Source organism: Musca domestica, unplaced genomic scaffold (genome assembly GCF_030504385.1).
Source record: "Musca domestica strain aabys unplaced genomic scaffold, Musca_domestica.polishedcontigs.V.1.1 230, whole genome shotgun sequence".
Lineage (NCBI taxonomy): Eukaryota > Metazoa > Arthropoda > Insecta > Diptera > Muscidae > Musca > Musca domestica.
The window spans coordinates 701,928-727,958 of NW_026712268.1; the positions used below are offsets into that span (position 1 = coordinate 701,928).

General features: G+C 35.2%; 1 protein-coding gene and 1 long non-coding RNA gene across 6 annotated transcripts; one reads left to right on the forward strand and one right to left on the reverse strand.

Moving 5' to 3' along the window:
* Nucleotides 1-10,156: 10,156 nt before the first annotated feature.
* LOC101892990 (glucoside xylosyltransferase 1) lies at nt 10,157-11,652 on the reverse strand. Of its 3 annotated transcripts, none has more exons than XM_005191854.4 (4): nt 11,296-11,652; nt 10,951-11,242; nt 10,552-10,894; nt 10,157-10,498 (listed from the first exon to the last, which is right to left on the reverse strand). In XM_005191854.4, exons 1-4 carry the CDS (start codon nt 11,421-11,423, stop codon nt 10,182-10,184), a joined length of 1,080 nt encoding a protein of 359 aa, XP_005191911.1. In that variant the 5' UTR covers nt 11,424-11,652; the 3' UTR covers nt 10,157-10,181. The 3 variants fall into 3 exon arrangements, with proteins under 3 accessions (XP_005191911.1, XP_058979120.1, XP_058979119.1); XM_059123137.1 differs by having other exon boundaries at nt 10,951-11,213; nt 11,296-11,436; XM_059123136.1 differs by having other exon boundaries at nt 10,951-11,216; nt 11,296-11,434.
* Nucleotides 11,653-14,121: 2,469 nt separating this feature from the next.
* LOC109614314 (uncharacterized) lies at nt 14,122-17,163 on the forward strand. Of its 3 annotated transcripts, none has more exons than XR_009342345.1 (4): nt 14,122-14,565; nt 15,394-15,506; nt 15,564-15,626; nt 15,685-17,163. It is a non-coding gene; the product is annotated as an uncharacterized LOC109614314 (long non-coding RNA). The 3 variants fall into 3 exon arrangements; XR_009342346.1 differs by having other exon boundaries at nt 14,122-14,465; nt 14,523-15,506; XR_002195492.2 differs by having other exon boundaries at nt 14,122-15,506.
* Nucleotides 17,164-26,031: the final 8,868 nt, after the last annotated feature.

Sequence of the window (26,031 nt, forward strand, 5' to 3'; positions counted from 1 at the left end):
GATTACGGCAATGTAATTTTTTTGTGGGGGAAATACCCGGTTACCCGGTTATTCGACCCAAATACGTAACCGATATCAATAAAATGGGTATCATTTGAAAGCTTATGAAAATACCTATCCAACAAGTGGTCATATGACGGGGTTGCGGTTTCGGAGAAATTTAGGAAAATTTGCATTTTTGTATGAGTACTTTTTGAAAAACCTATAAAAACTCGAAAATGGACCCATTATAGGGTCTTAAAATCTATACACTATATTATAGCTAACACTATTGCCTTTCCAAAATGGTGTCATATGTGTTGATATCTTTTGTGGTTCCGTGGATATAAGAGATAGAATTCATTAAATTATATTTTTCTCCAGTCTAGATGCATTTGACTTTGACCTTTATAGCTTTTTTAAGCAACCGGCCTTCGGCCGGGGCTTAAGATTTTCTCCTCTAGGGTATGTCCAACACCGGCTACGCGATCCATAGTTTTTCTAAAAATTGTAATTTTTGTAAGTAGCCGGCCTTCGGCCGGGGCTTAAGATCACGGCGGCTTAAGTTGAGTTTAGGGGCTATGCTCGGACTGACCTGAAATTTTTACGACGTGTAGATCTTTTGGAGCAAGTTGAGTTTAGGGGCTATGCTCGGATCATTTTGAAATTTTTACCGCAGGTAGGTATTTGTAACCTGATTACGGCAATGTAATTTTTTTGTGGGGGAAATACCCGGTTACCCGGTTATTCGACCCAAATACGTAACCGATATCAATAAAATGGGTATCATTTGAAAGCTTATGAAAATACCTATCCAACAAGTGGTCATATGACGGGGTTGCGGTTTCGGAGAAATTTAGGAAAATTTGCATTTTTGTATGAGTACTTTTTGAAAAACCTATAAAAACTCGAAAATGGACCCATTATAGGGTCTTAAAATCTATACACTATATTATAGCTAACACTATTGCCTTTCCAAAATGGTGTCATATGTGTTGATATCTTTTGTGGTTCCGTGGATATAAGAGATAGAATTCATTAAATTATATTTTTCTCCAGTCTAGATGCATTTGACTTTGACCTTTATAGCTTTTTTAAGCAACCGGCCTTCGGCCGGGGCTTAAGATTTTCTCCTCTAGGGTATGTCCAACACCGGCAACGCGATCCATAGTTTTTCTAAAAATTGTAATTTTTGTAAGTAGCCGGCCTTCGGCCGGGGCTTAAGATTTTCTCCTCTAGGGTATGTCCAACACCAGCTACGCGATCCATAGTTTTTCTAAAAATTGTAATTTTTGTAAGTAGCCGGCCTTCGGCCGGGGCTTAAGATTTTCTCCTCTGGGGTATGTCCAACACCGGCTACGCGATCAATAGTTTCCTAAAAACTGTAGTTTTCGAAAGTAGCCGGCCTTCGGCCGGGGCTTAAGATTTTCTCCTCTGGGGTATGTCCAACACCGGCTACGCGATCCATAGTTTTTCTAAAAATTGTAATTTTTGTAAGTAGCCGGCCTTCGGCCGGGTCTTAAGATTTTCTCCTCTGGGATATGTCCAACACCGACTACGCGATCCATAATATTCTAACAACACCAAATTAAAAACAAAGCAGATTAACAAGAACGTTAAACCCGACACAAAACTTGGGTTCACTCAAACTGCTTTCATAAGTAACGACTTTAAAAGTCAATATCTTCGGAACTACAAAAGATATCAACACATATGACACCATTTTGGAAAGGCAATAGTGTTAGCTATAATATTATGTATAACATTATGGGGTATTAAAAACTGCATACTACATTGTAGCCTACACTCTGGCCTTTCCAAAAAAGTGCTATTGGTATTGATATCTCTTATAGTTCCGAAGATATTAGTCATGTAAATCATGAAATTGAGTTTTCACCCACTAATATGTATCTCTGATAGCTTTGTAGTTCCGAAGATATTGTCTTTAAAGTCGAATTCCAACTACTTACAAAAATTATAATATTTAGAAAAACTATGGATCGCGTAGCCGGTGTTGGACATACCTCAGGATAAAAAATCTCAAGCCCCGGACAAAGGCCGGCTACTTACAAAATTTACAATGTTTACAAAGACTTTGGATCGCGTAGCCGGTGTTGGACATACCACAGAGGAGAAAACCTCAAGCCCCGGCCGAAGGCCGGCGACTTACAACAACTATAATGTTTAGAAAAATTATGGATCGCGTAGCCGTCGTTGGACATACCTTAGAGGAGAAAATTCCAAGCCCCGGCCGAAGGCCGGCTACTTTCAAACTTTACAATGTTTACAAAAACTTTGGATCGCGTAGCCGGTGTTGGACATAACACAGAGGTGAAAAACTCAAACCCCGGCCGAAGGCCGGCTACTTACAGCAACTATAATGTTTAGAAAAATTATGGATCGCGTAGCCGGTTTTGGACGTATCTTAGAGGAGAAAATCTCAAGCCCAGGCCGAAGGCCGGCTACCTACCAAAATTACAGTGTTTAGAAAAACTATGGATCGCGTAGTAAGTGTTGGACATATACCAGAGGAGAAAATCTCAAGCCCCCGCCGAAGGCCGTCTGTTTCAAAATGCTATAGAGGTTAGATACATTTGACTGGAGAAAAAATTGCAATTTAATGATTTCTATTACTAATATCTTCGGAACTACAAAAGATATCAACAAATATGACACCATTTTAGAAAGGTAATAGTGTTGGCTGTTATAAGGGAGGCAGATTTTAATACCCTATAATGGGTCCATTTTTGAGTTTTTATGGGTTTTTCAAAAAGTACTAGTAAAAAATATCAATTTTCTTGCATTACTCATAAGCTTTCAAATTATCTCCATTTTGTAGTTATCGGTTCAGTAGAACCGGATAAAAACCGAATATTGTATCTGAACTTTCGGGTCGAATAACCGGGTATTTCCCCCACAAAAAAATTACTTTGCCGTAATCAGATTAAAAATACCTACCTGTGGTAAAAATTTTAGAACGGTCCGAGCTCAACTTGCTCCGATGTGGAGGATGGGTGCATTTTAGGAATTGTTCTGGTTTAACCCTGTTGCGAGAAATAGGGACTATGTTGCATCGTGCTGTACCAACGTAGTCCCCTGTGAGTCCACGACCTCGCCGTCAACTCCCGAGTCGTCGTCGGAGTATGGAACTCCTCCGCAGTCTCCAGAACAGCAACCTTTACCGCAGCACCTAACGCCACATGTTGCTGTTCCAATTCCGGACAGTGCATCATTCTTGCAATTTAATTGCAACGGACTCCGAGGTAAAATTGACGAGATAGTGGATTTTATGATTCGGAGGAACAAGCTCAAAGAAAATTGCAGCTTACAACGTTGCAATGTTTACAACGTATTGAAGAAAGGTCGCACCAGAAGTGGAGGTGGGGGATTAGCGTTCCTGTTGCACCATTATGTTCAATACAGACCTATCTCGCTTGAGCTAGTCTCTAGTGAACCATACATGGAGTGTATGGTGGTAGCAGTCAAATTTGGAATTGCCGAGGTAGAGGTGCTTAATGTATATATCCCGCCGGTTAATAGCTGTGAGCCTAATATAAGCCCACTTTTAGAAAGCAATAACCGCCTGGTACTAGGGGATTTCAACGCCCACCATGAGTTGTGGCATTCCGTCCTAGGTAATGACCAGAGGGGATCAGCTTTGGCAAAGCAGATTGACTGCTCTACATTTTGCACTTTAAACGAGGATGCCCCCAACCGAATAAGAGGAGAGTTTCTCAGTTCGCCAGATTTAACCATTGTGTCACCCGGTCTGATAAATGACGTGACTTGGCAACCCGTCATTTAAACGGGTAGCCTACACTCTGGCCTTTCCAAAAAAGTGCTATTGGTATTGATATCTCTTATAGTTCCGAAGATATTAGTCATGTAAATCATGAAATTGAGTTTTCACCCACTAATATGTATCTCTTATAGCTTTGTAGTTCCGAAGATATTGTCTTTAAAGTCGAATTCCAACTACTTACAAAAATTATAATATTTAGAAAAACTATGGATCGCGTAGCCGGTGTTGGACATACCTCAGGATAAAAAATCTCAAGCCCCGGCCAAAGGCCGGCTACTTACAAAATTTACAATGTTTACAAAAACTTTGGATCGCGTAGCCGGTGTTGGACATACCACAGAGGAAGAAACCTCAAGCCCCGGCCGAAGGCCGGCGACTTACAACAACTATAATGTTTAGAAAAATTATGGATCGCGTAGCCGTCGTTGGATATACCTTAGAGGAGAAAATTCCAAGCCCCGGCCGAAGGCCGGCTACTTACAAACTTTACAATGTTTACAAAAACTTTGGATCGCGTAGCCGGTGTTGGACATAACACAGAGGTGAAAAACTCAAACCCCGGCCGAAGGCCGGCTACTTACAACAACTATAATGTTTAGAAAAATTATGGATCGCGTAGCCGGTTTTGGACGTATCTTAGAGGAGAAAATCTCAAGCCCAGGCCGAAGGCCGGCTACCTACCAAAATTACAGTGTTTAGAAAAACTATGGATCGCGTAGTAAGTGTTGGACATATACCAGAGGAGAAAATCTCAAGCCCCCGCCGAAGGCCGTCTGTTTCAAAATGCTATAGAGGTTAGATACATTTGACTGGAGAAAAAATTGCAATTTAATGATTTCTATTACTAATATCTTCGGAACTACAAAAGATATCAACACATATGACACCATTTTAGAAAGGTAATAGTGTTGGCTGTTATAAGGGAGGCAGATTTTAATACCCTATAATGGGTCCATTTTTGAGTTTTTATGGGTTTTTCAAAAAGTACTAATAAAAAATATCAATTTTCTTGCATTACTCATAAGCTTTCAAATTATCTCCATTTTGTAGTTATCGGTTCAGTAGAACCGGATAAAAACCGAATATTGTATCTGAACTTTCGGGTCGAATAACCGGGTATATCCCCCACAAAAAAATTACTTTGCCGTAATCAGATTAAAAATACCTACCTGTGGTAAAAATTTTAGAACGGTCCGAGCTCAACTTGCTCCGATGTGGAGGATGGGTGCATTTTAGGAATTGTTCTGGTTTAACCCTGTTGCGAGAAATAGGGACTATGTTGCATCGTGCTGTACCAACGTAGTCCCCTGTGAGTCCACGACCTCGCCGTCAACTCCCGAGTCGTCGTCGGAGTATGGAACTCCCCCGCAGTCTCCAGAACAGCAACCTTTACCGCAGCACCTAACGCCACATGTTGCTGTTTCAATTCCGGACAGTGCATCATTCTTGCAATTTAATTGCAACGGACTCCGAGGTAAAATTGACGAGATAGTGGATTTTATGATTCGGAGGAATATTAAGATCGCAGCGGTGCAGTAAAACAAGCTCAAAGAAAATTGCAGCTTACAACGTTGCAATGTTTACAACGTATTGAAGAAAGGTCGCACCAGAAGTGGAGGTGGGGGATTAGCGTTCCTGTTGCACCATTATGTTCAATACAGACCTATCTCGCTTGAGCTAGTCTCTAGTGAACCATACATGGAGTGTATGGTGGTAGCAGTCAAATTTGGAATTGCCGAGGTAGAGGTGCTTAATGTGTATATCCCGCCGGTTAATAGCTGTGAGCCTAATATAAGCCTACTTTTAGAAAGCAATAACCGCCTGGTACTAGGGGATTTCAACGCCCACCATGAGTTGTGGCATTCCGTCCTAGGTAATGACCAGAGGGGATCAGCTTTGGCAAAGCAGATTGACTGCTCTACATTTTGCACGGTAAACGAGGATGCCCCCAACCGAATAAGAGGAGAGTTTCTCAGTTCGCCAGATTTAACCATTGTGTCACCCGGTCTGATAAATGACGTGACTTGGCAACCCGTCATTTCTCTTGGCTCAGACCATCTCCCAATAATCGTCTCCATCAGCAGATTGCCCGATTTCATAACCTCTGAACGCCGCACTTTCCTTTACCATGGGAAAGCCCACTGGATTGAATTCAGAGATTTCACCAACCTTCGCTTCAGAGACTGCCCAATCCTTCTGATGTTCAGGTAGCTGAAAAGATTTTCCGGGACATCATCAAAGCTGCAGCCGCTCGCTATATACCTGCTGGTCGAATACCCGAAGTAAGACCAAATTTCCCAGCAAAGGTAGCGGGATTAGCGAATGAGGGTGTGGAGCTCCGACGTTCCAACTCCTCCCCAGTATCGGAGGAAGCTATTCAGTTGCTAACCATCAACACGGTTTCCGTCCACTACATAGCACTACAACAGCATTGCACGCCATATCCACGCATATCAGTCGAGGACTCAACCAGAACAGGCCGTGCCATGGAACAGTAATGGTGGCTCTCGACTATCAAAGGCGTTTGATACGGTCAACCATGCCTCGCTGTTCGAGGACGTTCAGAATACTACCTTCCGGTCAAGTTTAAACCGTTGGATAGTCAACTATATGTGTGGATGCCAGTTGTACGTGGAATTCCGGAGTAAGAAGTCCAAGTCTCGTAGAGTGAAACAGTCAGTTCCCCTAGGTGATATCTCCGGAACTATTTAACCTCTATCATTCCGGAATTCCGCGCCCTCCAGACGGCATCGAGATCGTAACTTATGTGGATGATTGTACGATCATAGCATCGGGTCCTGTAGTTGATGACATAGGGTGAACAACTATCTCGCAGAGCTTGCCGCCTTCTTTCATACGAGGAATATGAAAATATCCGCCACTAAATCGACGGCCACACTATTTACCACATGGACTGCGGAGATGAGAACACAGCTGAATGTGCACGTCGAGGGGCACATAATTCCGACCACCAACTACACCGAAATCCTTGGGGTCACATTCGATAGCATGTTCAAGTCCTCCGCGCAAGCCACAGCTATTTGCAATAAAATGAAAAGTAGGAACAAGGTTCTCAAGGCGCTAGCCGGCAGCACTTGAGGTGCGGATAAGGAAACCTTGTTGAACTCTTATAAAACGATAGGACTCCTGTGGACCATTAACATGAGGAGACGAAGGTTCTTCCCTTACGTCAGCATAATCATATGCTTTCGTTGGAGTACCTGCATGGGTGTTATCGTGGGAGTCACCCTAACCACCATATGGTGGATAGAACTCCCCCACCCAGGCGTGTCAGGAAGGACCTGCATGATCTAGATAGAGAGGTCCAGCGATATAAGAGAGAGCCCCTAGATCATGAACCCTATCAAGCGAGTCTGAATAGCGTCCATACTGATGCAGTCGCAGAGGTAGTTAATAATTACCGTATGAAAGCCATCCTCGAAGTCCATCCCCCATCCATTGCAGCTGAAGAACGTCGGCTGCCTAGGCAAACCAGGGTAGTTTTGGCCCAACTACGTTCGATGGAGCAGCCGTCTTAATTCGCATTGGGCACGAATTGACGAAGATGTGCGATACAGGCCCGCACAATACGCCGCACCTGTTTAATTGTCCAGCCTAACCTACCCAACTCCGTCCAGAGGATCTCTGGCTACAGCCCATAAAGGTAGCAGAATTCCTAAACCTGGAGATTGAGGAAAAGCCGGATTAGTCAGAATACAAGCAACGGAGCATGTTAAAACTGCTACAACAACAAAAACAAATATTCATTTTTATACCATACACCATAGTATGGAGGGTATATTAAGTTTGTCATTCCGTTTGTAACACCTAGAAATATACATTTTAGACCCCACAAAGTATATATATTCTTGATCAGCATAAAATTCTATGTCGATTTATCAATGTCCGTCCGTCTGTGGAAATCACTATAGCTTCCGAACAAAATGAAGTAGGTTGATAAAATTTTACTGAAATGTGTACTATGTCTGCAGGACTTTTGGTATTGAAAATGTAAGTCCACGCCTTTGTATAGCCCCCATATAACGGTATTTTGATAATTCTAGCGACATTTTTTACCGGAATTATTTCAATTTTGGTATTTGAAGTTCGTAATGGATACTACATCCTAAGGCAGAAAATGTGTCATGTAGGTCCACGTCTTCGTATAGCCCCCATATAACGGTACCACCCGATATTCGGTATTTTGATGATATTAGCGACATTATTTTCCCGAACTATTTCAAATTTGGCATTTGAAGTTCGTAATGAATACTATAGCCTATGACAGAAAATTGTCTGTTCAGGTCCACGCCATCGTATAGCCCCCAAATAACGGTACCCCCCGATATTCGGTATTTTCATGATTTTAGCGACATTATTTCCCGGAATTGTTTTAAATTTCGCATTTGAAGTTCATAATGGATGTTACAGCCTATGACAGAAAATTGTCTGTGCAGCTAGCATTCTTAGCGGCTAAGTTGGACGAAATGACACAACCAGCATCCACGGCTTGTCTGGCAAAATAATCTGCGCGTTCATTCGATTGGATTCCAATATGGGAAGGAACCCACACAAAAGTAAGATGACTTATATTTGAATTATTTATCTTACTGATAATTGTGTTTACTAAATAGTTGAGTGATGTGTTATTTCTAAAGAGTAATCAGGCATTTTTGCTATCGGTCAGGATTACCGCCCTTTGAATTTCATCTTCTAAAATAAGGTCTACGGCCTTGTTAATAGCGTTAAGTTCATCCATAAATGATGAACATTTGGAATTAATTTTAAAAATTAATTCAATGATATGTTGCAAACTCCGCAACCTGTTGAATTTCCAATAATCGAAGCATCGGCCGCCCATATAGATGTGCTGTTAGTAATTAACTCGTTAATTTTTTCGAATTAAATACAAGTATTCGGTTAATTGCGTGTTTTTTTCCAGCATTAAAAATGTTCATAACAAATGATTTTTTTTCTCTTGGGCTTTTAGAAGGACTTATTTTGGTGTTGTCGAAAATGTGCTTGAACTTATTATATCATGTCAAGATTTGTTATCTTAGATGGGTAAGACGTGAATTTTTCATATGTGTTCCAGTGAAACATTTTGAATTTAAATAACTCTTTGGCAGCAAGGTACTGCGACCGCAGTTCGGGTGGCAGAACAACTGCTAAGGTGTAGATTATGTGTACGGTTGTTGAAGATGTTAATCGCAGTTTTTCCTTAGAATTTGGTTTTGATATGTTATAAGTTTTTTATTGATGTAGTTGAGCATATGAGCCATTGAAGAAATATAATATTCAAATTTCGAGAATAGGAGCGATCGCGATAGGTTTACATATATATTAGGGTGAAGTCCATCTTTAAGAGAATTAATCATTTTCAATTCATTTAAAGTGGTGTTGCAAGTCTTAATTACTTCATCGTAATGATTTTTTATCTTAAACTATTTTTATGTGCCTTCCAAAAAATTTAATTGTATCAACTGATTTAATTAATACTGCTTCTATTTTGATTTGTGGTATTTTTCTAGCTACTTTTGCCCCATACATGACAGCTGTTTTATCGGCGTTCACAGAGAGATTTTAATATTTTAACGAATTCATTAATCTTGCTTTGAAGAATATTGTTAGCTATGTCAAAAACTTTGTGTGCTGATGTTTTACTCACATCTAAAGGTACAATGATGACTTTATCACATTGTTCTTTATAATAATTTATTGAATGTATCAAATCATTTATGCACATAGAGGCGGATAGATTTTTCCCACATGCATGTGTTGTGGGGAAATATGTTATTTTGATCTAGAAAAGTTTGAAGTCTTTCCTTAGCCATGTAGTTAATAATTTTGGCGAAAACTGTATACGGAAAAAATCAAAACAAAAATTAAGTCGGCAAACGCATTGAAAAAAAAAAACGCAATATCTGACAACCGTGGCCGCCATTATGGCTTAAAATTTTGAAAGAAATATTCGTATTTGGCAGAAAATATATGTTTCTGACAGCTTGAATACCGGTTGCTCTCGAACAAATCCATATCATATCTACAACAATTACAAACGATTGGTATGATCCTATCAATATTTACTCTTGAACAAAAACTCACAATACGTCAAGTATCAAAATCTGCCACCATATGATTCTAATCTCTGATTTTTCTTAAATTCTTTACCTGCTTTTGTTGGTTTTAGAATGACCATTAGCAAAGCAGCTCATGATTGCAATATATACCCATTGTGTTACGCATATTGTATCAATTATTATTATCAATTAATTATATAATTCGTTATAAACCGAATATTAGAAAATCACAATGCTGTAAAGAGATTATTTGAGTAAAAATATCATCATTAACCCATAAGATTTTTAATTCAGATATAAATATTAATATACTATTATATTTAGCTATATTTATAAGAGAAAATTTTACTTGCAATCCAAATAACACTATTTGAAACTTTTCCACAATTTGAATCTACAACAAGCGTGTCTTTTATGGCTTCCTTTAGAGGTAAAAGGAAATTGCTATATGGATCAGTTTCAATCTGATAATTTTCCACAGCTTCGAAGACCGCGCGAAAAAGCGGTTGTTTGCTGGAATGGAAATAACCACGATTACCGTGAAAGATTTTTATTCCATTGGGGGAAGGGCAAACACTCATGTACATGCAATGATCCGGACGATAGTTGTATTCACAAGGCAACACGTACAATTTTTCTGAAAATGTAAAATTTCAATTAGTTTGTTCGTGTTTAATTTACGTATACTACCGGGATGATAATAGAAGAGAATGTTTATGATATCTTGGTCGCCCCAGGTAATTCTTAGCTTATATTCTTTATGGATGGGGAGTATATGTTCTTCCCACTTGAAGACTCGCATTCGAGTTAGGTTCATAAGCATGACACCAGAGTTAACTCCAAGAGAGCCATAATAAGGATGGCGAGCGAATCGATTGTACCACCCAATGTTTTCATCTTCGTGCTCTGGAGCCAAAGCAGCTATTTGGCTTCCATTAAATTTTTTGAAAAAATTCCACACATCAGCAACAGGTGACAAAAATATAATGTCCGTATCCACATACAAGAGACTTTCAGTTGATTGAAGTAGAGACTATTAAAGAGGTTAGCTAGCACATCTACAAATAATTCTTTGTTGTCATAATTTACCGGCAAAAATAGTCGCTGCGCGGCGCAGGGTTTGAACAGAGTTTTCCATTCAGAATTGTTGGGTGGAAACTGCAGGGGCAGGATTTGATATCCAAATTCCTCTGGAAGCAATGTTTGCCAATCGCCAAGCTTTTCAGAAAAGCTTGTAATTAAATGGTCTTCAGCAAATATTATAAAATACAGTCGGTCATGGTAATGGTTAAAGAGCAAGGCAGATTTTATCATCGCTAATGTTTCACGCAATCGTTGACCACAAGCTACTACTGCTATGCGAAAAATTGGACGTTGAGTACTGTAATTTACATTGATCATTACAAATGTAAGACTTATTTTCATTTCACATACCTGATTCCTAACCCCGTATTTGAATTAATTCCAAAGAAAGATTTATTTATATTTTCATGATGAATTAAATACAATACATACGTGGCAATAACTACGCATGTAATTATGAGCACTTTTCGTAATTTCATATCATTGAAATTATAAACAAAAATTGTTTGCTCAAATGTTTATATTTTCTTTTAAAGCTGAAGCGGCAGATAATAGGTCTGTCTGGTTACTTTTCCTGCAGAAATTTCACCGCAACTTATTTTTGATAGAGGGATGTAGATTTATAGGAAAAACTCTAGTTTAGCAAAAGCCTTCGAATTTATTATTAGATACGGATCAATTAAATCGATGTGTAGGTATCATTTGATATCTGATGAAAATACCAATTCAACTAGTGGCCACATCATGGGTTAAATTACAGCATAGCGATTGGGAATTAGATCTAATCTATCGATTTTTGGAACCCAACCGAAATCATGATTGCTTTGTTCCAGAACCTGCAAGTATCTACTAGTTTAGCATTTTTTCGATATCATAAAGGAAATCTCTGTAATCATTGTAAAAACTTTAAGTGATCTCAGCTGATAAAAATATGAACCGTTGTAGAATAGGAAAAGAGGAAGAAATTCCGAAATTAAACAATGTTCTCAAAAGTTCCAAAATTATTTGCTCTGTTGCAGAACCTACAAGAATCTGTTATCGTATTAAAAACTTTTACATTCCTGCAGTTCTGGAACAGACCAAATATATTTTCAAATTGCATTTACTGAAAGAAATCAATTAATATTAGCTGTGTCTGGTTACTTTTCCTGCAAGAATTGACCAGCAACATCTTTCTGAGAGAGTATGGTAGTTTTATTCTCTTTTGTAAGTAAAATACGAAAAGTAAACAGACGGTATTCCTGCAGAAGCTGCAACTAATCAGCTGTATTGTAAAAACAAACCGATTCGTCCCCCATTCAAAGACTTAAAAGAAATATTTATTAATATATATTAGAAGTTATAAATAAAAAGGAAATTAGCACTAAGATGAAAATATGAGCAATAGGTAGAAGATAGATTTGATGTGTTCCTCGGAATCCTTTAAACGTGCTTCTAATGACGTTTGTCCAAAAATGTTGGGATTAGTCTTTAATTTTCGTAGTACATGTTAATATTCACGTTTTGTAAAGTTGTTATCCAAGAACAAAAATTATTAATAAACAAACAATAAAGAACATCTGATTGAATGTAGATGAATGAGAAAAAGAAGTGTTACAAGTGACTGCTCTCTTTTGCAGAGTATTCGGGTTGACAGAAGACTTCCAGTAACAATTTGTGACAACACACACACCTATTCAAAAGAAAGAAGTGTTGTAAGAAAAAAAGTGATCAGCAAGATATTGCAAACTTTAACAAAAGAACTGTAAAATTGTTTCTCTCAAATCGCATTTTTTTTGGTTTATTGAAAAATTGGTGGATAGATATTCGTAGTACCTTTATAACAAGACTAGTTCTGTTTACATTATTAGTGAATACTCAAGTAACTAAATAATTGAACTAGTTCCGTAAGGTGAATGTCGCGGTTCACGATTTGATTATAAGTAATGCTAGGAACCCAATTGGAGTGAACGACGAATTTCGCCCTACGCGGCGACAAAATCAGCTGCGTAAATTCGTCGTATGGAACACAATACCGACGAAATTATAAAACAGCTGATGAAGTTGTTTACTTTTTGCTCATTTGTTGACTACAATGAATCAGAGAATAGTAAAGTTTATTAAAATTGTTAAAATTATTAACATAATGTATATTATAGTAAAAGCTTATCTGCTTGTGCGAAAACGTTTACGGAGAAGATGGTGGGTACGGCCAATTAACATTAAAAGAAACACCGAAAGATTCCAGAGAATGGCTTTTACGGAGCCAATTTCCTCCCATACTTCCGTCTTTTTTTGAACATTCTTGTAGTCTTTTGAGTCCTAGTTATACAAGAATTCATAATTCTTTACGTTCTCTATTATAATTTCACTTATGTCCATCTTCTCTATTATAAATTCACTGATATCCATCTTCACTCAGGTGCAAGTACACAAATAAATAAACAAATTAATTATGTTTTTTTTTTATACGAGTAACAGATAGTAGAGTGACCATAACAAATTTTAAAGTAAAAAGTAACTTTATTTACCAAAACACATAAAATTCGTACAAGTATGGCCACCTTGTACTGTTTTGTTCGCCGTTCGCCCGCGTATGAAATAGAAAAAAAGCTAATTGGCTTCGCGGCGTCCGACAAAATTTTAGACGGCGCCGCGATTGTGTGCATTTCCATATACACATATGTTTTTTATTTTTGACGACGAACATACGCCGCGAAAAATTCGTCGTTCGCTCCAATCGTGTTCCTAGCATAAAGGTGAGTTCAAGGTAGTCGCATCAGCCCAGCTGACGGCACCTTTAAATGTCAAAACAAGTTGTTGTAATGCTGAATTCGCCCTAAATGAATGCAACACAAAAACAAAGTTTGTTTATGTCTTCTTCACTAAAAGTATTTTTTTCTGATTTTTCCTGATTACCAGTAAAAAAATTAAAAAAAAATGAAAAAGAAAAGGATTTTGTTGTTGGGTATTATGTTGTTGGTTATTGTCCAAATTATTCATATTCTGCTGTTGAATATGTGGTGTATGTATGGCCGTATTTGCATGGAACAGTTCGAGAATTGTTGTTACTGCTGCTGCATATGTACACTGTTAACATGCGATACATTTTGGGCAATGTCGCTGGAGATGTTGGCGGGTGAATCCATACCATGTGGTGCAATTTTATTTAAATCCTAGGTGTTGAGATAATGTCCAGCACTGGCCTTAATATGTAATTTATCGTGGACATTTCCAGGCGGCCCAGACGTAGAAGATAGTACAGTTGTGGGCTTGTATAAAAATTTCGAGGGCTAACTATCAACTTGGGACTTTTGCAATGGTCCCCGAGAGTCGTATTATTACTTGGCTTGATACCCACACACAACATGTAAACAATCATCTCGTTTCTGATTGGTTGAAACAAATTTGCCGCAAACTTTAAATGTCATGGCGAATATATATTTTTCCCCTTAGATGCCAATTTTGACATTTGAGGGTACCACAAAAGTTGTTTTTTTGTAGCAATTCGCCGATGCGGTTACCTGTTAGATCTACCTTGGGTGAGTGACTTCATTTTTGTTTACAATTCAATTTTGGCTGAAGTAATGAAATTGCAGAGTTCCTTGGTGACGGAGCTTGTTCGACATTTCAATAAATTATGTAAGTTAGCAAACACATTGAAAAAATTTAAGGGAGCAAGTTGAGTTAAGGGGTACGCTCGGATCATTTTGAAATTTTTACCACTCATTAAGGAAAAGTAATTTTTTTCATGGGGGAAATACCCGGTTACACGGTTATTTGACCCAAATTTTCGAATACAACATCCGGTTCCACAAAAATGGGTACTATTTTAAAGCTTATGGAATGACCTATCTAACAATTTGTCATATGATAGGGCCATAGAAACCGGTTCCGGAGTAATGCAAGTATTTTTACACCAGTACTTTGCTAAAAACTCGAAAATGTACCCATTATGGGGTATTAAGATCTTCATGCTACATTATAGCCTATATTCCTACCTTTCCAAAATTGCATTATATGTGCTGCACCATTTTGGAAAGGGCAAAGTGTAGGCTACAATGTAGTTTATAGTACTCCATTTTCGAAAATGGGCCCATTATGGGGTACTATAAACTACATTGTAGCCTACACTCTGCCCTTTCCAAAATGGTGCCAAAGGTATTGGTATCTCTTGTAGTTCCGGAGATATTAATGTTGCAAATCATTAAATTGAGATTTTCTCCACTTATATGTATCTAACCTTTATAGTTCCGGTACAAAAATACCTATTTTTTGTATTACTCCGGAACCGATTTAAATCAACCTAACATATGACCACTTTTAACCGCGTATTTCCCCACAGAAAAATTACTTTGCCGTAATCAGGTTAAAAAGATCTACGCGTGGTAAAATTTTCAGGTCAATCCGAACATAGCCCCTAAACTCAACTTAGCCAAGATTAATGTCTATCAGCTTCATTTTAAACAGGTACGTTTTGCAGTATGAGTGACCCGCTAGGAGTCTATTGATAATTTTTATTTCTCCAGGTTCTAAAGACAGTTCGGCATGCCAGTGTTTTTTTGGTGGAGAAAATGAGAGAAGTTTGTGCCTTTTGATATCGACAATAGTCTATATTTTCTAACCCATTCATCCCATAGGGCTTCATATAATTCCGCATTGTTCCCGATTGGATTCCAATATGGGAAGGAACCCACACAAAAGTAAGATGACTTATATTTATTTATTATTTATCTTACTGATAATTGTGTTTCCAAATAGTTGAGTGATGTGTTATTGTAACCAGGCATTTTTGCTATCGGTCAGGATTACCACCCTTTGAATTTCATCTTCTAAAATGAGGTCTACGACCTTGTTAATAGCGTTAAGTTCACCCATAAGTGATGAACATTTGGAGTTAATTTTAAAAAGGAGGTTGTTTAATTTAGATTGAAAATAAGTGTTTTGCTGCGTTAACAATGGGTTAACGCCTAATTACTTGTAAATGATTAACATCGTTGAAATCTGTCAATGTCAACAGATTTCAACGAGTGGCGAATGACGCCAACGCCGCCTTACTTCATGTTAGGATCGTTGTTTTGTTGTTAATCACTCTCTTCTTCTATCGCCCCGATACGAAAGAAGGCTCTCGTCGCTATTGTGCAAAAAGGTAATATTGTTTATCAAATCCTTTATATTATTTATCAATAAAGCCTGGCTTTTGCTATATTTTTTATGTTATATAACTAACCCCACTATCGTGTTTTTATTTATTCTATTTTGTATTGGTTTGCTTTGCATATTCCCCCTATCCCCGCATTTGCGCAAACATTGGTCACTTCGTACCGGATTACGAGCCCTTGGTAGAAAAAAGTTAATCGTTTCTTCTTTTTTTCTACTTGTAAAGCAAACTTCATCAACACAACAAAAATACAGTCCACGCACTCATCGTCATCCTCATCATGATCTATTTTCCATTAAAAACAATTAGGTACGTACAGTGAAAAAGTGCCTTGTGAAATTAAAAAACAATATTCTCTAAGGAAAGAATTTTCGGAAAAAAATTGTGTAAAACAACAACAAATCGTCTCGTTTATTTGTTCAGTGGCCGTTTTACAACGCGTCGCGTACCTCGTTCCCCCGCCGTCTAGTTTTGCAAATATTAGTTGTGTTCCAGAACCTGCAAATTAGTACTAATTAGCACTAATTCTGCTACAACGCGTTCCCGTACTCCAAAAACTAGCAAAACTTGCTGCTCTCTCGAGAAAAAAATGGCGCTGAGTGGTGCACATTTTTGCTTGTTTTAGCTACATGAATTTGGCCGAGCAGAAATGTGCATATTGTAAATTTGACATTTAATTGGCAGGGCTAACAAGGTTGAAAAATGTATTGATACATTTCAATAAAGAAAATGATCAACTTGAAAACTAAAGGAAAAACTAACATTTGTCGTGCAAAAAACAAAAAGAGAAAATATGGAGCAACTGATGTATTCACTTTTGGATGATTCCAGCAGTGAAGAGGACTGGCTGAATGAGGAATCGGATTATTAATTATTATTATAAATTATAAATTTTAACTTATAGTCTTCAATACTCATTTTTTAAATGTTGGCGCTCTTTTCAGTAAGGTTTCACCAGTCCGATTTAGGCTGTTTACTTTTGGAATATTGAATTTTGACATTTTATCGCATTTCTGCTAATTTTCCGTTCCCTTATTTTTTGAGCAAACCTAAATGAGAATGACATTTCGAACTGTTCTCTCTTCTCCTGGTTTTACTACTAAAAAAGTACTGGAACACAACTATTGTTTTGCTGTCGGCATTCGAAAAAAAAATCATAGAAAACAAATAAAGCAAAATAATTGTAAAAAAGTGTATTTTTCTAGTGAAAATAAAATATTGTTGTCGGGTGTCATTTTAATGTACGCTAAATTTTCTATCGATCGGTATAGTTGAAATTAGAAAATTGTTAATTTTTTTTGCGAAATTTGCATTCTTTCTGATGATCACTGTTTGGTCGGTAAGCCACACATAAGCGTATACATACATACGTTTGATATTTTCTATCGTTCGTTGCATTACAGGTGAACCGTGATAAAACGCCCTGTAATATAATATATGAAATATTTTTGATTTTTGTTTTGAATAATTATTAATGGTAATTGGGTGTAAGAAAACGACGGTTTGGAAAAAATAAATAACGCGTGCACCCTACGATCGGTCAATACGACTTTTTGAGTAAACAGTGCTAAAATTGATATTTTTCGTGTGGAATTTGAAATTTTTAATTAATTTTGGAGGTTTTGCTCAGAAATTTTATTTTTGGTAAATATTTATTGGAAAATCACGCTACATTCGGTAGATTAGTTTCCTAAATTTTAGGTAACTTTCGTTAGAAAATAGTAAAAATTAAAATATTTTATTTTGTTTGTGCGCGAAAATACGGGTTTTGGAGAATTTTGGAGAAATGTTTAGAAAATTTTATAATTTATATATATATGTATATATATATATATATATATATATATATATATATATATATATATATATATATATATATATATATATATATATATGTATGTATATATATATATATATATATATATATATATATATATATATATATATATATATATATATATATATATATATAATTGAAAAACGCGATAACTGAATGAAAGGTCAACACTTCTTTTCAAAATCATGTACAATATATCTCTAAAGGATTATTTCGCTACAAAAACTCTAGATTTTGTCGATGCATACGTTGAGATAAACATTTTGAATGTTTCCTGAACAATTTTTTTGTATTTGAAAAATAAAGAAACACATACATAAACAAATAAAGATGACATATTAAGCCAAGAAAATATAAAATTTAAAATCATATGGTATCATAGCCCTCATATATATATATATATATATATACATATATATATATATATATATATATATATATATATATATATATATATATATATATATATATATATATGTATATATATATATTTATATATATATATATAAATTATAAAATTTTCTAAACATTTTATATTTTACCGGCAATTTTCCAAAAACCGTATTTTCGCGTACAAACAAAATAAAATATTTTAATAAAAAAATATTTTTACTACTTTCTAACTAAAGTTACCTACAATTTAGGAAACTAAACTACCGAATGTAACGTGATTTTCAAATAAATATTTACCAAAAATAAAATTTCTTAGCAAAATCTCCAAAATTAATTCAAAATTTCAAATTCCACACGAAAAATATCAATTTTAACACTTTTTACTCAAAAAGTCGTATTGACCGATCGTAGGGTGCACGCGTTATTTAACCCATTCATCCCATAGGGCTTCATATAATTCCGCATTGTTCCCGATTGGATTCCAATATGGGAAGGAACCCACACAAAAGTAAGATGACTTATATTTATTTATTATTTATCTTACTGATAATTGTGTTTCCAAATAGTTGAGTGATGTGTTATTGTAACCAGGCATTTTTGCTATCGGTCAGGATTACCACCCTTTGAATTTCATCTTCTAAAATGAGGTCTACGACCTTGTTAATAGCGTTAAGTTCACCCATAAGTGATGAACATTTGGAGTTAATTTTAAAAAGGAGGTTGTTTAATTTAGATTGAAAATAAGTGTTTTGCTGCGTTAACAATGGGTTAACGCCTAATTACTTGTAAATGATTAACATCGTTGAAATCTGTCAATGTCAACAGATTTCAACGAGTGGCGAATGACGCCAACGCCGCCTTACTTCATGTTAGGATCGTTGTTTTGTTGTTAATCACTCTCTTCTTCTATCGCCCCGATACGAAAGAAGGCTCTCGCCGCTATTGTGCAAAAAGGTAATATTGTTTATCAAATCCTTTATATTATTTATCAATAAAGCCTGGCTTTTGCTATATTTTTTATATTATATAACTAACCCCACTATCGTGTTTTTATTTATTCTATTTTGTATTGGTTTGCTTTGCATATTCCCCCTATCCCCGCATTTGCGCAAACATTGGTCACTTCGTACCGGATTACGAGCCCTTGGTAGAAAAAAGTTAATCGTTTCTTCTTTTTTTCTACTTGTAAAGCAAACTTCATCAACACAACAAAAATACAGTCCACGCACTCATCGTCATCCTCATCATGATCTATTTTCCATTAAAAACAATTAGGTACGTACAGTGAAAAAGTGCCTTGTGAAATTAAAAAACAATATTCTCTAAGGAAAGAATTTTCGGAAAAAAATTGTGTAAAACAACAACAAATCGTCTCGTTTATTTGTTCAGTGGCCGTTTTACAACGCGTCGCGTACCTCGTTCCCCCGCCGTCTAGTTTTGCAAATATTAGTTGTGTTCCAGAACCTGCAAATTAGTACTAATTAGCACTAATTCTGCTACAACGCGTTCCCGTACTCCAAAAACTAGCAAAACTTGCTGCTCTCTCGAGAAAAAAATGGCGCTGAGTGGTGCACATTTTTGCTTGTTTTAGCTACATGAATTTGGCCGAGCAGAAATGTGCATATTGTAAATTTGACATTTAATTGGCAGGGCTAACAAGGTTGAAAAATGTATTGATACATTTCAATAAAGAAAATGGTCAACTTGAAAACTAAAGGAAAAACTAACATTTGTCGTGCAAAAAACAAAAAGGGAAAATATGGAGCAACTGATGTATTCACTTTTGGATGATTCCAGCAGTGAAGAGGACTGGCTGAATGAGGAATCGGATTATTAATTATTATTATAAATTATAAATTTTAACTTATAGTCTTCAATACTCATTTTTTAAATGTTGGCGCTCTTTTCAGTAAGGTTTCACCAGTCCGATTTAGGCTGTTTACTTTTGGAATATTGAATTTTGACATTTTATCGCATTTCTGCTAATTTTCCGTTCCCTTATTTTTTGAGCAAACCTAAATGAGAATGACATTTCGAACTGTTCTCTCTTCTCCTGGTTTTACTACTAAAAAAGTACTGGAACACAACTATTGTTTTGCTGTCGGCATTCGAAAAAAAATCATAGAAAACAAATAAAGCAAAATAATTGTAAAAAAGTGTATTTTTCTAGTGAAAATAAAATATTGTTGTCGGGTGTCATTTTAATGTACGCTAAATTTTCTATCGATCGGTATAGTTGAAATTAGAAAATTGTTAATTTTTTTGCGAAATTTGCATTCTTTCTGATGATCACTGTTTGGTCGGTAAGCCACACATAAGCGTATACATACATACGTTTGATATTTTCTATCGTTCGTTGCATTACAGGTGAACCGTGATAAAACGCCCTGTAATATAATATATGAAATATTTTTGATTTTTGTTTTGAATAATTATTAATGGTAATTGGGTGTAAGAAAACGACGGTTTGGAAAAAATAAATAACGCGTGCACCCTACGATCGGTCAATACGACTTTTTGAGTAAACAGTGCTAAAATTGATATTTTTCGTGTGGAATTTGAAATTTTTAATTAATTTTGGAGGTTTTGCTCAGAAATTTTATTTTTGGTAAATATTTATTGGAAAATCACGCTACATTCGGTAGATTAGTTTCCTAAATTTTAGGTAACTTTCGTTAGAAAATAGTAAAAATTAAAATATTTTATTTTGTTTGTGCGCGAAAATACGGGTTTTGGAGAATTTTGGAGAAATGTTTAGAAAATTTTATAATTTATATATATATGTATATATATATATATATATATATATATATATATATATATATATATATATATATATATATATATATATATATATATATATATATAAAAGTGTTAAAAAAAAAATATATATATATATATATACATACATGGTACAATGATATCAAGGTAGGGCTATGATACCATATGATTTTAAATTTTTTATTTTCTTGGCTTAATATGTCATCTTTATTTGTTTATGTATGTGTTTCTTTATTTTTCAAATACAACAAAATTGTTCAGGAAACATTCAAAATGTTTATCTCAACGTATGCATCGACAAAATCTAGAGTTTTTGTAGCGAAATAATCCTTTAGAGATATATTGTACATGATTTTGAAAAGAAGTGTTGACCTTTCATTCAGTTATAGCGTTTTTCAATTATTTATTCAAAATAAATGCAACAAGTTGTTTGATTTTTTATTGTTTTGATACTAATTCTGACATTACAAGCCAAACAGGTAGACCCCTATACTTGCAATTTTTTCAAACTTGGCCTACCTTCTCTTCATTGTACCATGTATATATATATATATATATGTATATATATATATATATATATATATATATATATATGTATATATATATATATATATATATATATATATATATATATATATATATATATATATATATATATAAATTATAAAATTTTCTAAACATTTCTCCAAAATTCTCCAAAACCCGTATTTTCGCGCACAAACAAAATAAAATATTTTAATTTTTACTATTTTCTAACGAAAGTTACCTAAAATTTAGGAAACTAAACTACCGAATGTAGCTTGATTTTCCAATAAATATTTACCAAAAATAAAATTTCTGAGCAAAACCTCCAAAATTAATTAAAAATTTCAAATTCCACACGAAAAATATCAATTTTAACACTGCTTACTCAAAAAGTCGTATTGACCGACCGTAGGGTGCACGCGTTATTTATTTTTTCCAAACCGTCGTTTTCTTACACCCAATTATCATTAATAATTATTCAAAACAAAAATCAAAAATATTTCATATATTATATTACAGGGCGTTTTATCACGGTTCACCTGTAATGCAACGAACGATAGAAAAATATCAAACGTATGTATGTATACGCTTATGTGTGGCTTACCGACCAAACAGTGATCATCAGCCGTGTGCCCATTACTGCGTTTGTATGTTTGTATATCGATTGTTAGCGAACAACCGAACAAACCAATGTAATCGCTGCGTGTATTTTTTGGGGGTGATTTTTAATAATATTTTAATTACAAAGAATGCAAATTTCGCAAAAAAATTAACAATTTTCTAATTTCAACTATACCGATCGATAGGAAATTTAGCGTACATTAAAATGACACCCGACAACAATATTTTATTTTCACTAGAAAAATACACTTTTTTACAATTATTTTGCTTTATTTGTTTTCTATGATTTTTTTTCGAATGCCGACGGCAAAACAATAGTTGTGTTCCAGTACTTTTTTAGTAGTAAAACCAGGAGAAGAGAGAACAGTTCGAAATGTCATTCTCATTTAGGTTTGCTCAAAAAATAAGGGAACGGAAAATTAGCAGAAATGCGATAAAATGTCAAAATTCAATATTCCAAAAGTAAACAGCCTAAATCGGACTGGTGAAACCTTACTGAAAAGAGCGCCAACATTTAAAAAATGAGTATTGAAGACGATAAGTTAAAATTAATAATTTATAATAATAATTAATAATCCGATTCCTCATTCAGCCAGTCCTCTTTACTGCTGGAATCATCCAAAAGTGAATACATCAGTTGCTCCATATTTTCTCTTTTTGTTTTTTGCACGACAAATATTAGTTTTTCCTTTAGTTTTCAAGCTGATCATTTTCTTTATTGAAATGTATCAATACATTTTTCAACCTTGTTAGCCCTGCCAATTAAATGTCAAATTTACAATATGCACATTTCTGCTCGGCCAAATTCATGTAGCTAAAACAAGCAGAAATGTGCACCACTCAGCGCCATTTTTTTCTCGAGAGAGCAGCAAGTTTTGCTAGTTTTTGAAGTACGGGAACGCGTTGTAGCAGAATTAGTGCTAATTAGTACTAATTTGCCGGTTCTGGAGCACAACTAATATTTGCAAAACTAGACGACGGGGGAACGAGGTCGCGACGCGTTGTAAAACGGCCGAAAATTCTTTCCTTAGAGAATATTGTTTTTTAATTTCACAAGGCACTTTTTCACTGTACGTACCTAATTGTTTTTAATGGAAAATAGATCATGATGAGGATGACGATGAGTGCGTGGACTGTATTTTTGTTGTGTTGATGAATTTTGCTTTACAAGTAGAAAAAAAGAAGAAACGACTAACTTCTTTTTACCAAGGGCTCGTAATCCGGTACGAAGTGACCAATGTTTGCGCAAATGCGGGGAAAGGGGGAATATGCAAAGCAAACCAATACAAAATAGAATAAATAAAAACACGATAGTGGGTTAGTTATATAATATAAAAAATAAGGCAAAAGCCAGGCTTTATTGATAAATAATATAAAGGATTTGATAAACAATATTACCTTTTTGCACAATAGCGGCGAGAGCCTTCTTTCGTATCGGGGCGATAGAAGAAGAGAGTGATTAACAACAAAACAACTATCCTAACATGAAGTAAGGCGGCGTTGGCGTCATTCGCCACTCGTTGAAATCTGTTGACATTGACAGATTTCAACGATGTTAATCATTTACAAGTAATTAGGCGTTAACCCATTGTTAACGCAGCAAAACACTTATTTTCAATCTAAATTAAACAACCTCCTTTTTAAAATTAACTCCAAATGTTCATCACTTATGGGTGAACTTAAGGCTATTAACAAGGTCGTAGACCTCATTTCAGAAGATGAAATTCAAAGGGTGGTAATCCTGACCGATAGCAAAAATGCCTGGTTACAATAACACATCACTCAACTATTTAGAAACACAATTATCAGTAAGATAAATAATAAATAAATATAAGTCATCTTACTTTTGTGTGGGTTCCTTCCCATATTGGAATCCAATCGGGAACAATGCGGAATTATATGAAGCCCTATGGGATGAATATATATATATATATATATATATTTTTTTTTTTTTTTTTCTAAAAATATTATATTTTACCGGTATTTCTCCAAAACACGTATTTTCGCGCACAAACAAAATAAAATATTTTAATTTTTACTATTTTCTAACGAAAGTTACCTAAAATTTAGGAAACTAAACTACCAAATGTAGCGTGATTTTCCAATAAATATTTACCAAAAATAAAATTTCTGAGCAAAACCTCCAAAATTAATTAAAAATTTCAAATTCCACACGAAAAATATCAATTTTAACACTGTTTACTCAAAAAGTCGTATTGACCGATCGTAGGGTGCACGCGTTATTTATTTTTTCCAAACCGTCGTTTTCTTACACCCAATTATCTTTAATAATTATTCAAAACAAAAATCAAAAATATTTCATATATTATATTACAGGGCGTTTTATCACGGTTCACCTGTAATGCAACGAACGATAGAAAAATATCAAACGCATGGTACAATGATATCAAGGTAGGGCTATTATACCATATGATTTCAATTTTTTCATTTTCTTGGCCTAATATGTCATCTTTATTTGTTTATGTATGCGTTTTCTTTTCAATAACAAAAGAATTGTTCAGAAAACATTCAAATTCGGATGTTTTCAAAATGTTTATTTCATCGTATGCATCAACAAAATCTAGAGTTTTTGTAGCGAAATAATCCTTTATAGATATATAGAACCTGGTTTTGAAAAGAAGTGTTGACCTTTCATTCAGTTTTCGCGGTTTTCAATTATTTATTCAAAATAAATGCAACAAGTTGTATGATTTTTTTATTGTTTTGATACTAATTCTGACATTACAAGCCAAACAGGTAGACCTCTATACTTGCAATTTTTTCAAACTTGGCCTACCTTCTCTTCATTGTACCATGATCAAACGTATGTATGTATACGCTTATGTGTGGCTTACCGACCAAACAGTGATCATCAGCCGTGGGCCCATTACTGCGTTTGTATGTTTGTATATCGATTGTTAGCGAACAACCGAACAAACCAATGTAATCGCTGCGTGTATTTTTTGGGGGTGATTTTTAATAATATTTTAATTACAAAGAATGCAAATTTCGCAAAAAAATTAACAATTTTCTAATTTCAACTATACCGATCGATAGGAAATTTAGCGTACATTAAAATGACACCCGACAACAATATTTTATTTTCACTAGAAAAATACACTTTTTTACAATTATTTTGCTTTATTTGTTTTCTATGATTTTTTTTCGAATGCCGACGGCAAAACAATAGTTGTGTTCCAGTACTTTTTTAGTAGTAAAACCAGCAGAAGAGAGAACAGTTCGAAATGTCATTCTCATTTAGGTTTGCTCAAAAAATAAGGGAACGGAAAATTAGCAGAAATGCGATAAAATGTCAAAATTCAATATTCCAAAAGTAAACAGCCTAAATCGGACTGGTGAAACCTTACTGAAAAGAGCGCCAACATTTAAAAAATGAGTATTGAAGACTATAAGTTAAAATTTATAATTTATAATAATAATTAATAATCCGATTCCTCATTCAGCCAGTCCTCTTCACTGCTGGAATCATCCAAAAGTGAATACATCAGTTGCTCCATATTTTCTCTTTTTGTTTTTTGCACGACAAATGTTAGTTTTTCCTTTAGTTTTCAAGTTGATCACTTTCTTTATTGAAATATATCAATACATTTTTCAACCTTGTTAGCCCTGCCAATTAAATGTCAAATTTACAATATGCACATTTCTGCTCGGCCAAATTCATGTAGCTAAAACAAGCAAAAATGTGCACCACTCAGCGCCATTTTTTTCTCGAGAGAGCAGCAAGTTTTGCTAGTTTTTGGAGTACGGGAACGCGTTGTAGCAGAATTAG

Bases quoted from the DNA above. Each gene is read 5' to 3' on its own strand.
- LOC101892990 (XM_005191854.4), bottom strand. From the start codon at position 11,423: ATGAAATTACGAAAAGTGCTCATAATTACATGCGTAGTTATTGCCACG. The intron at 11,243-11,295 runs GTATGTGAAATG...TGTAAATTACAG, and splicing joins AATACGGGGTTAGGAATCAG to TACTCAACGTCCAATTTTTC. The intron at 10,895-10,950 runs GTAAATTATGAC...CCTCTTTAATAG, and splicing joins CGCAGCGACTATTTTTGCCG to TCTCTACTTCAATCAACTGA.